This window comes from Canis aureus, chromosome 6, assembly GCF_053574225.1.
Source record: "Canis aureus isolate CA01 chromosome 6, VMU_Caureus_v.1.0, whole genome shotgun sequence".
NCBI classification, from domain to species: domain Eukaryota; kingdom Metazoa; phylum Chordata; class Mammalia; order Carnivora; family Canidae; genus Canis; species Canis aureus.
Genome location: NC_135616.1, coordinates 37,529,983 through 37,541,195, shown reverse-complemented (window position 1 = coordinate 37,541,195; position 11,213 = coordinate 37,529,983). Strand labels below are relative to the sequence as shown.

At 50.3% G+C, this 11,213-nt stretch overlaps 2 protein-coding genes across 3 annotated transcripts in view; one reads left to right on the top strand and one right to left on the bottom strand.

The window, feature by feature from the left end:
* The first annotated feature begins 3,300 nt into the window (after nt 1-3,300).
* The window catches only part of LOC144315729 (uncharacterized), a 48,846-nt gene continuing 40,933 nt past the window's right edge, over nt 3,301-11,213 (top strand). For both annotated transcript variants that reach the window (XM_077900700.1, XM_077900699.1), the window contains exon 1: nt 3,301-3,454. In XM_077900700.1, the coding sequence (XP_077756826.1) occupies nt 3,414-3,454 (41 nt within the window). In that variant the 5' untranslated portion in view covers nt 3,301-3,413. The remainder of the gene's footprint in view (nt 3,455-11,213) is intronic.
* S100A9 (S100 calcium binding protein A9) lies at nt 4,946-7,620 on the bottom strand. Its single transcript, XM_077900701.1, has 3 exons — nt 7,466-7,620; nt 6,942-7,106; nt 4,946-5,268 (listed from the first exon to the last, which is right to left on the bottom strand). Exons 2-3 carry the CDS (start codon nt 7,089-7,091, stop codon nt 5,026-5,028), a joined length of 393 nt encoding a protein of 130 aa, XP_077756827.1. The 5' UTR covers nt 7,092-7,106; nt 7,466-7,620; the 3' UTR covers nt 4,946-5,025.

Here is an 11,213-nt window from a genome sequence, read left to right as displayed (position 1 = left end):
CCTGCATGTTAACCCAGGGGTGCCCACAGTCTTGATAGGGGTCTAATGTTTGCCCTTCTAGCACCTGCTGAAAGATCATGCGGATACCTCAAAGTCCCACCAAACCACCCTCTACAGCCTTTCATTTTCCACTTTGAGAGCACTTGAGGAGCTGTGTGGTTTGCTCGCAGGCCTGGGCTCCTTCATGACAAGGCGGGGCTTTCTTCATCATTCCCGTCAGTGTGTGCTGAGTGAATGAATGAATGCATGCACAAGTGGATAATGAGAGACTTCACCTCTTCTCCCAGTTGTAGGGCACCCTGCATCTGCCAGCCTCAGAGCACATCAGAGCACCATGAAGCGTCTGCACAGCCACTGTCCCTTCCTCATTGCTCCCAGACAGCCATCCTGAAACTCAGGTTCTCCTGCTTGGGAACCAGGGGCAGGCATCTCATGATGGGGCCACTATAAGGAGGGGAAGCCCCCAAAAGTTCATCTTTCCCAGAAGGACCCCTTAATCACAGAGAGATGATTCTCAGGTGGAGTGGGAATCTGATCGCTCACACTGAGGAAGAAAGCCAGTTCCTCTCTACTCAACAGGACTAGCTTTTTCATTTTTCATTTTTAGTTGAAGTATAGTTGACGTGTAATATGATATTGGTTTTAGGTGTACAACATAGTGCTATTACATGATGCTCGTCAGGGTAAGTGTAGCTACCATTGGTCACCACGTAACACTATTACCATATTACTGGCCATATTCTCCATTCTGTCTTTTTATCCCTGTGACTTATTTATTTTATAACTGGAAATTTATTACATTCAAATTTACCTATTCCTCTTCACTTATTTTGTCCACCCCTCCTCCCTCTGCCCCGGTGACCACAAGTTTGTTCTCTGTATCTGTATTTTACAGTTTTTTATTTTTGTTTGTTTTGTTTTTTAGATTCTACATATATGTGAAATCCTATGGTATTTGTTGTTCTCTGTCTGACTTATTTCACCTAGCATAATACACTCTGGGTCCATCCATGTTGTTACAATCAGAAGATTTCATTCTTTTTTATGACTAAGAGATAGTCCATCGTGTGTACATGCCACATAGTCCTCATCTATTCATCTATGGATGGACACTTAAGTTGTTTCCATACCTTGTCTATTGTAAATTATATTACAGAAAACATAGGGGTGCATGTATCTTTTTGAATTAATATTTTTGTATTCTTCAGGTAAACACCTAGAAGTGGAATCACTGGGTCATACGTTGATTCTACTTCTAGTTGTTGAGAAACCTCCGCACTGTTTTCCAGAGTGGCTGCACCAGTTTACATTCCTGCCAACAGTACACAGGGATTCTTTTTTCTCCACACCCTCACCAACACTTGCTGATTCTTCTCTTTTTCATTTTAGTCATTCTGATGGGTGTGAGGTGATCTCCCACTGTGGTTTTGATTTGCATTTCCCTGATGATGAATGATGTTGAGCATCTTTTCATGTGTCTGTTGGCCATCTGTATGTCTTCTTAGGAAAAATGTCTATTCAGATTCTTGGCCATTTTGAAAATTTGTTTTATTGGTGTTGAGTTGTATGAGTTATTAAATATAGTTTGGATATTAATCCCTCATTAGATGTGTCACTTGCAATATCTTCGTTCATTCAGTAGACGGCCTTTGTTTTGTTGATTGTTTCCTTTACTGTGCAAAATCTTCTTAGTTTGATGTTGTTCCAGCAGTTTATCTTTGTTTTTATTTTCCTTGCCTAGGGAGACATATCCAGAAAAATATTGCTTAGGGTGACATCAAAAATTTACTGCCTATGTTTTACGAATTTTGTGGTTTTGGGTCTCACATCTAGGTCTTTAATCCATCTTGTATTTATTTTCGTGTATGGTATTAGAAAGTGGTCCAGTTTCATTCATTTGCATGCAGCTGTCCAGTTTTCCCAGAGCCATTTATTGAAGAGACTATCTTTTCCCCACTGTGTAGTCTTGCCTTCTTTGTCAAAGACTAATTGACCATATAACCATGGGTTTGTTTTGGAGATCTCTAGTCTGTTCCATTGATGTATGTCTCTATTTGTGTGTCAGTACCATCCTGTTTGGATTACTACAACTTTGTAGTATAGTCTGCCATCTGGGATTGTGATACCTGCAGCTTTGTTCTTCTTTCTCAAGATTACTTTGGCTATTCAGGGTCTTTTGTGGTTCTATACAACTTTTATAATTATCTATAGAACCAGCTTTTTTGGAAGAGGCTAAATCCCCTTCACCAGTTCTCCTAAACGATGCTTAAGGAAAATCCCACAGGGCTCTGTACAGTGGCTTACTGTCAGACCTTCCCCTGGAGTCTAGAACTACGTCCTACTCTCAGACTGAGCTAGGAGAGAGAGAACACAAAAGGGAGAACTCTTGGCATCTATGAAGCCCTGTCCCCTATTGTCTTGCTCCTTAGCAAATCCTCCAGCTCCACAGGATCCTAGGACCAACCTACTTTCACTTGCTCATCTATAATGCTTCATTCTGGACCCTGTGGATTTGAGGCAAATCAGCCATAATTTCTGCCTTCAGGGCCATTATCACCTCTTGATATGAGGTTCCAAGTCTGTATCAGAAGTGCAATGGTAGACGTCTCAGAGAGTTCCCTGGGCTGGGAGGGGTAAGCCCCTAGGTGTTTGCAGAAGATGGTGGTCAGGGATGTCTTCATGGCAGCAGCAACAGGTGCTCTGGGCTCTCAGGACAGGGCTGAGAGACTTGCTAGGACCCCAGGGTGGTGAGACCACTCCTGGTGCAAAAGTGTCGAGGCTGGAGAAAGCCTGGATGTCATTTAGGGAAAATGCTTTGAAGGAGTGGCTGCGTGGCTGTGTTGATGGAAGGGGTTAGATTTACTCTGTGTCCCCAAGGATGTGGGAGGGAAACCAGGATTAATGCCCGGCAGCACAAGGACACAGATTTGAGCTTGGCATGATTTGAGCTTGGCATGAAGGGAACTCTCTAAGTGTCTGTGCCACGTTAGGAAGCTCTCTTTCATGGGGGAATTCAGGCTGGCCACCACTTGTCAGGGATGTTGGGGAGAATCAATCAAGCACTGGGGTGGGGCAGGTTAGGTCTAATCAAAAAATTTCAAGCTATTTTCAAGACAAATCCCTTTTTTCAAAGGGAAGTTTCTAGTATGCAATGGATAAAGGCTGGTATGACTAAATAAAGCAAGGGTGGGGGGGTGGGGGTGGGGCTTCAGATTCCCGTCACCTTGCTGCCCCCTACCTTCCAGTTTGAGATTCATGATATCCAGAAGGCTTCCGTCTACCAGTATTAACTCCCCCCCCCCCCCCCCGCTACCCCCCTACCTCCTCTCTCTTTTCTCCACACCACCCGTGAGAAAGGAGCGCGTGGGAAATGCTAGAGCATCTGTACAGTCAGTATTTGTTAAGAAGCTGCCATGTATTTGCCACTACTCTGCATGCTGGGGAGAAAGCAGAGGTAAGCAGATGCCGCAGACTTGGCCCTCACTGCGTTCACAGTCTAGTAAGGGGCAGAGTCATAAATATGTTTATGGCACGTTGTGAAAAGGGGGGGCAGTGGCTGGGATACCCACCCTTTCTGGGGCATCCCCAGGCCTCCCACCTCCCAGGCTGGTTCTCTTTCTCCTAACAAGCTGCATCTAGGAGGTGACTCCTCTGTGGGCATGAGGGTCAGGAAGAAGGGCTATCAGAAGGTGAGTCTCCCCAGCTCTCGGCTCTCTAAGTTAGGCAGGGAAGGGGCTGGGGGCTTCTAAATTCTGCTTCTCAACCTCACAGCCTGGAAGAGTTCCTGGAAACACCCTATGTGCTTGAGTGGGAGCCATCAAATCCTTGTACCCACAGCAGAGCCCCACGGGCCTTTAGACCAGAGGCCTTTGCAGTTGGCTTGCAGACAGCCTGGGACCCAGCTACAGGCAGCCAGTGTGGGGCAGCGGAAACCTGACTGGCTCTTTCTTCCTGCTCAGTAGTGGGAAAGGAGCTGGGACATCCAGCCCATAGAAAAGATAGATTCAAAGCCCTTCCCTCTCTGCACTTTTTTGTTTTATTTTAGATTTTACTTATTTATCTGAGAGAGAGAGAGCATGAACAAGAGGGAGGGATAGAGGGAGAAGCAGGTTCCCCACTGAGTAGGGAGCCCAATGTAGGGCTTGATCCCAGGACCCCAAGATCATAACCTGAGCCCCCGGCACCCCTCTGCACTACTTTGAACAATTCTTCCACTTTATGGCCTTGGGCTGGTTCCTTCTCCACTCTGTTTCACTTTCTTCATTTCCAGGGAGGCCTGAACCCAAAGTCCAACCTCCTCATGGTAGTGGTCGAGCCTTATAGCAGCAGGGACATGATTGGAGCTCTTCTCTCTCTCCATCCTGCTGGCACTGGGTGGGCATGGGGTCAGACTCCCCCACTTTCATCCCTGCCCGCACCTGCCCCAGTGTCCATCCATGATGACATTGCTCGGTCTGTGAAGAGACATCAATTTGCTCAACGTGGATTCAGAACTCAGTTTATGGGTAAACATCTCCAGTATAGTGTCCTCAGACACAGTCCATCTAGGATCACCTCTGGACAACTTCCAGAGGAATAAGGTCTCTTAGGAGACACCCAGCTGTGGAAGGTGGTAGACAGCACTGGGGGAAGGGGCCAGGGCTTGGGTGGGGGTGGCCTGAATGTTGAGGGAGGTATCTGCCTTTTGCTTTCTATGGTATCGACTGGCAGTATGGCAGTACGAGGGAGTCCTGAGCTGGAGTGAGGTGACTGGGGCCTGAGTGAGAGGTGAGGAAATAGTCAGGGAAGCGAGCCCAAGGGGCTTAGAACAGACCCACATTTTGTGGCTTCTCACTCTGTTCTTACCATGTGAAGGGGTTGGGCAGTTAGGGGGCAGGGCTGCATGGCACCCTGGCCCCTGGAGGGACAGGCTAGAGGCGGGCGGTGGAAGAAGCAGGCAAAGTGCTGGCTTGGAGGAAGACTTTATTTTGCCCCCCAGCTAAGGCCGTTCAGCCTCTCTGTGGCCCTAGGTGGGCAGCCTCCTGATTAGTGGCTGTGGCCGTGGCCATGGCCACCGTGGCTGTGGCAGTGGCCCTGGCTGCCCTCCCCAAAGCCTGGCCCATGGCTGTGGCCCTCTCCCTCCGGGGCATTCTTGTGCATCTCCTCATGCGAGGCCACCGTCAGCCTGGCCACCAGGATGGAGAACTCTTCAAAGTTCAGTTCCTTGTCTCCGTTCGTGTCCAGGTCTTCCATGATCTTGTTTATGGCGTTGTCATTCTTCTTCTGCTTCTGTGGGTGCAGGTGACAAGGGCAGTTAGGGCCGGCATGGCCAGCTCTACAGAAGGGGAGCTCTGCACTGACCCCAGGCAAAGGCACAGGGAACCTGACTCCCAGGCCTCAGTTAAAAAATTAGAAATGACCATTGAACTGATGCGCACAGACTAGCAGATGTTGAACATGTGTTAGACACTTGCTGATTTTTCTGCATCCAACCTGGGCACTACGATTCTCTCCATTTTACAGGAGAGGAACTGAGATCACGGGACTTCCTTGAGGTCACGCAATTAGTATGTGCAGAAAAGTCACCTCATTTGGCCTTTATAACAAGCTTCACAGGGCATCTTCCTGGAGGAAGCTGTCTTAGAAAAGGGGAAGTAGTTTGTGCAGATCCATGAGGCTTGGGAGGGGGAGAGTGGGTGTGAGCCCCACCTGTCCCAGTCCCTCTACCAGTGTGGGCTCCCTCCCGTTGCCTACCTGTTCCTTCCCTCTCTAGGTTACTTATTACTGACACTCATTTCAACCTACTTGGGGTGGGGAACATCTGATGAAAACAAGATGGTTTGTATGTTGTGTGGGGCTGGAGAGCGGTGCATGCTCTGCATTGACCCCAGGCTGTGAGAGTTTGGGGGTGGGGAGGACCCAGGCTGCAGTGGGTGGGCCCATAGGCTAGGCAGGCTCAGCTGAGGCCCCTCCCAGTGCCCCCCTTGCGGGTGCCCTGCTCAACCCCCAGGCCAGTCCACATCGCCTGGTCTTCTGTGCTTTCTCTGCCAGCCTGGGCTGAGCCCTCACTGTGCCACAGCTGCTGGGCAGGGCCTCAGTTTTCCCTCCTGGACACGGGAGGTGGGTGGTGGGGTCGGTGGAGGAGTTCCACGGAGGAGAACCTGGTCCCACCAGCTCCTGGATGTCCTGACCCGGCTTCCCCTTGCACCTGTGCGGAGCTGTGAGCATCCCATCTGCTTCCTGAGGGGTGCAGGCCTGGCCTTGGGGAGGGTGGGAGGGCGCCAGCCGCCCCGGGGGTGTGGAAGGGAGCCTGGCGGCAGGCATCTCACCCTTCTTACTCCTGCCTGTTTCCCCATAGTTGTAAAGTACACTGGAAGATGGGGGGGCGGGGGTCGGGGCAGGGGGAGGAACGAAGGAACAAATCCTCCGTTTTTTCTAGAACTGCCTAGAAATGTTCCCATTAGGAAAATATACTAATCATGTTACTAAGTGTTTTTTGTTCCTGGGTGCATCTCCCCACGCTCTGTGCTCCCTGCTCCGGACCCTCCCACTTAGGGAGATCCCACAGCTCTCACACTCAGACCTCTCTGGGTTCAGGTTCTCGTCTGCTCCCGGGCTGTCAAGGCTCATCCTCAGGTGGTTCCCTCCCCAGGTCAGGTGTCAGCTCCGCTCCCCCTACCCCATCACCTGCAGCGCTCTCTCTCATGTCCTTTGGAGCACTAACGGCATTGGATTCATCCGTATTCTTTGTGAGATAACATCTTTCCTGTGTGTCCCAACCATGGGGCCCTATGTGCCACTACATACCCGCACACAGCACACACGGTCTGCTTCTACCTGGGAGCAGCTCCAGGGACAGAGCACCTGCTGCCCCTGGAGGGTGGGTGAAGGAGCTGGGATTTCCTCCTTGGCCACTGCAGAGTGCACCCCACGCCCCAGGCTTGCCTGGAACCCCTGCCTACCTTGAGGAAGTTTGGCAGCTCCTTTTTCACCAGCTGTTTCATTTCTTTCTGGTTGAGTTTGTCCGGATGCTCCAGTCGCACAGAGTACTGGTGGAAGATGTTGATGATGGTCTCGATGCTACATTCTAGCTGCGACATCTGGTCTGCCATTTTCCTGCACTCTGTCTGAGGAGTGGACAAGTGAGGGTTCAGGAGCTTAGAAGAAAAGGTTGCTGAGCTCCCCTGACATCTCTCAGGCTGCTCGTAGAAACAATGGGGGTGATACAGAAGGAAAAGAAACTGCAAGTGCTCTGGGAGGAGATCCTGCCCCATGTGGCAGGGGTGGCTTTAGAATATCTGGAGAATGCTAAAGAGAAGAGCATTTGAAGACAAGAGGCTCTCGCAGAATACGATCCAAGAAAATGTGAGGAAATTTTCAAGTGGGTGGATCAGTCACGGAGGGCTTTCAGGAGGAGGCCTTGGAGGAGGCCTGTCATGGCGGGAGGTTAGGAAGAAGTCAGAGTGGAAGGTTAGAACTCACTTACCCAAGCCAGGGAGTCACACAGAGGGGTTTGATAGCTCGGTGTGTGTCTCACATTTATAGGCAGCTCCCGGCTGGACGCTCGGCCCTCTTGGGAAGATTGCTTCACAGGTGAGCAGTGTGGTAATGCTGAGCTGGGCTGTCAGTGCCAGGAAGGGTGCTGGGGTGGGACAGGAAATGTTCACAAAGCTCCTTCAGCCTTTTTGTGAAATGCCCAGCCCCAGGCCTGGAGCCGGTTTGGGAGGAAGCTGGCTGGGCAGCTCACTTCCCCTCAACCTCCACCCTCTGCCCTACCTGAGCAAGCCAGCAGCCTCTCCCTGTCTCCCCCTGCTCCCACCGAGGTTGGGTCAGTCAATGGCTGCTGGCTCTGCATCTCCTGTGCGTGCCAGTCGCCCAGCAAGCCCTCCTTTTCTCCCACCTGGCTCTGAGATAAACACTCCTTGATGGCTGAGGTTCTTGCACTCAGGATGAGCTGGAGATTGGAGGGTCATTGGAGGCACTGCACCCCCTTGTATTGCAGATGAGGAAGCTGATGCCAGAGAGCGGCCTGCTTGGTGACATAGCAGGAACTGGGCCCAGACATTCTGGTTTTTGGTTAAGGGCGATTCTGATCACACCTCCCTCTTGCAGTCTGAGTGACAGATCCTCAGGGTGAATGTGTTTCTAGAGCCATGCCTTCAGGAACTCACATAGCAGAAGGCAAATATTTTTATGTAGCTTCTCGTTGGGCAAGGTCTGTCCCTCCCAGGCTACAAACCTCCCCTGCCCAGGGCAGCAAACTGAGCTGCTTAGCACAGCACATAGAGCTCCCCAGAAACACCTGTCCTTCAATAAGCCTACAAATTATCAGCTTCCACTTGCAGCCATTTCTAGATAAAAAAGAAACCTGAACTCTCTAAAGGGGCCACCAATGTCCCCCCAAGTCTACAGCTGAAAGGACTTTTCATGGAATTGGGTTTCTTCTGTACCTCTGAAAGGGTAACACTTTAAAGCTCAATCATCTTTAACCTGAGAGGCTTATTGATGGTGTGTACAAACTCATTGAAAGAGATTTTTTTTAGACAGATTTTCATGACCTGTTTCCACCCACTCCATCACCTCTTTTACACCAAAAGTAGTCTGCAGGGCGTGATAGCTGTTTCTTTTGTGCCATTTTGGGGTGGAGAAGGTGGATGTGATTAAGCCAATAATTCAGGACTTAATTCCCTCTCATGTTGTGGTTTTCTACCCTTGCACCAGAGTATGAAATAGCTTCTAAGAGTCCCAGCTCTAAGCTGGGAAGAGTCTCTGTGACTGTAATCACGTTGTGACAACACTCGGAATAAAAATTGGACTTGTTATATTCTCACTACTCAGTTTATTTTTTAGCAGTTTAATGGGTACATTTTAGAGTCTTCCATTTTGTGTGGAATTAGATCATCCCCTTCAAATGCTGTAATTAACATCACTTAAAGTAAAACTTGAATAAAATATTGAAACCTCAAAAAAAAAAAAAAAAAAAAAAAGAAACACCTGTCCTGCCCTGCTCTGCCCATCAGCTTCCCCTCCTGCCCCCATCCAGCTCCTCCCTTGGGCCCATAGGCTCCCCTGCCACATGCACCCCAGGCCTTCATCTTTGATGCTCTCACCCCTTCACTCATGACATGGTGCAGTCCTACTGACCCCTCGTGGCTCGGTTCAAATGCCACCTCATCCAGAAGCCTGCTGGTCTTCCCAATTGGAAACCATTGTTCCTCTTCAACACCACTCCCACACCACTGCCAGCTCTCAATACTTGCTCTCCTTGATTTGTGTGTATATTTTGCCTGACAATTGCCTGTAGATCCTCAAGGGAACTACTTCATGTTCCCACCCTCCTGAGCACACGACCCAGGGCTTGGCAGATGGGAGATCTCACATTTGCTAAAGGATCATGTCTTGACTGGCAGCCTCTCCTCGAGACCCAGGAAGCATGTCTGGAGGACTTTGCTCTGGCCAAGCTCTCCTGTATCTGGGAAGATGTCCTCTTCCACCCCTACCAGTGACTCTGTCCAGTCTTTGTGAATCCTCCCCTCACTTCTCAGCCCCTGTTCACTGCTTGGCTTTCTGAGACCTCAGGCACCCCTGTGTGCTGTGCCTTGGCCCTGAGCACATCCTGCCTTGTACTGCTGAGATGGCACACGGAATTGTGGTTAAGAGTTCAGACTGGCTGTGTGACCTTAGGCAGTTTACTTAACCTCTCTGGGCCTCACTTCTTTGTCATTAAAACAGGAAAATAACAACCTGTCTTGAGAATCGAGACCATATGTATAAAGGTGGAAGAGCTCAGTAAATAAGAGGCAATCTTATTAGTTATCGTTTCATTTGTTAATACAAGTATTGGTTGATCACCTACTATGTGCCAGGCAGTAGGGCTAGATGTTGGAGGAACTTGATGAAGGAGTCCTAATACACGGAGGGGATGTAATATAATGTCTCGCATTCCTAATCACATCTTAAACCCTTGGGAGCTAAGGACAGGGCCTAGCACAGTGCCAAGTACACAGCAAATTTTTAATAAACAGTTGCTTGAATCAATGAGTAAATCACCCTGATGGAATGAACAGTGCAGGACCAGGTCTGCCCTCCGTGTTTGCCCTGGTGGAGGAAGCGCAGGCTGTGCGCAGGCTGTTAAGGAATCTCTCTTCTAGGCACTGCAGCAGGTGCCTGGGGCTCCTCTCCCCTGCACCCCACAGCGCCCTCTGCTGGCTGTGATTTCGCTCTGCACCACTGGGCCCAGACCCCGGCTTGCAGGGAGAAGGCAGCGGAGGTCCCTGGGGGACTCCGGTGGGGCTGGCAATCCCCGTGGGGCCTCCGCCAGGAGACAGTACGGACTGGTGGAGACTGTGGTGAATGGACTGTTCTTACCTCCAAGGAGCAGCAGTACTTACCCTTGGGCTGAGGGGGGCCAAGTAGACCAGGTGTTGTCACATCTCCTGAAGGCCTAGAAAATAGGAATTTTTATGTGAAAACTCCTGCTTATACAATTGTTCAGCTAATTTTACAGAAAAGTGAAAACATTAGCAATGAGGCATGACGTGTGCCAAAGAAAGCACGCCTACAGGCAGATGCTGCGCCCCTGCTTCTGACCGGCAGGCCTGCCTCATCTGCTCTGCTGCGGCTCCTCAACGCAGAGCCTAGGTAGGAACAAGGGCCTGGCTCTGTAGGCGCTGGATGAACATGTGGCGAAAGAATAAATGCAGGAGTGCACGAATAAGCAAAGAAATGAGAAAGCATGAAGATGAACACTGGTCTGTTGCCCTTTGACTTTCCGCAGAGCCCTTGCCTGTGCCGGTAGAGTGTCACAGGATTTCAGTAAAATGGGGGATGTGGAGAATAGGACCAGCAACTGGGGGGAGTGAGCAGCGGGGCAGGCCTCCAAATAGATGGGGGTCTGCACCTGTGGGTCCCCTGTTGGTAGTGGTTCTCTTGCATCAGAAGGCCATAATGCTCCAGGCTCCAGGCTGGCCTCTGGTCAGGGGAGGTCGGCACTGAGCTGTGGAGGTCCTGACCCAAGCAGCTTATTTCTGGTTCCATCCAGTCGCTGCCCCAATGCCACCTATCCTCACTGCCAACCAAGGCCACAGGTTGGGATGTGGGGTGGTAGGGAGTGGGATCTTCTCCTTGGGGAAGCTCAGAGCCTCCTGCTATGGCATGATTTGGGGCCATTCTCCTAGTTCCAGACAGGGATTCTGGAGGCTGCCATTGAAAGAAAAGGTTTCCTCAGCTGTGGT

Excerpts from the sequence above, each read along its gene's own strand:
- S100A9 (XM_077900701.1), bottom strand. The coding sequence starts at position 7,091 with ATGGCAGACCAGATGTCGCAGCTAGAATGTAGCATCGAGACCATCATC. Across the intron at positions 5,269-6,941 it reads AGCTGCCAAACTTCCTCAAG|AAGCAGAAGAAGAATGACAA; the intron begins GTAGGCAGGGGT and ends CTGCACCCACAG.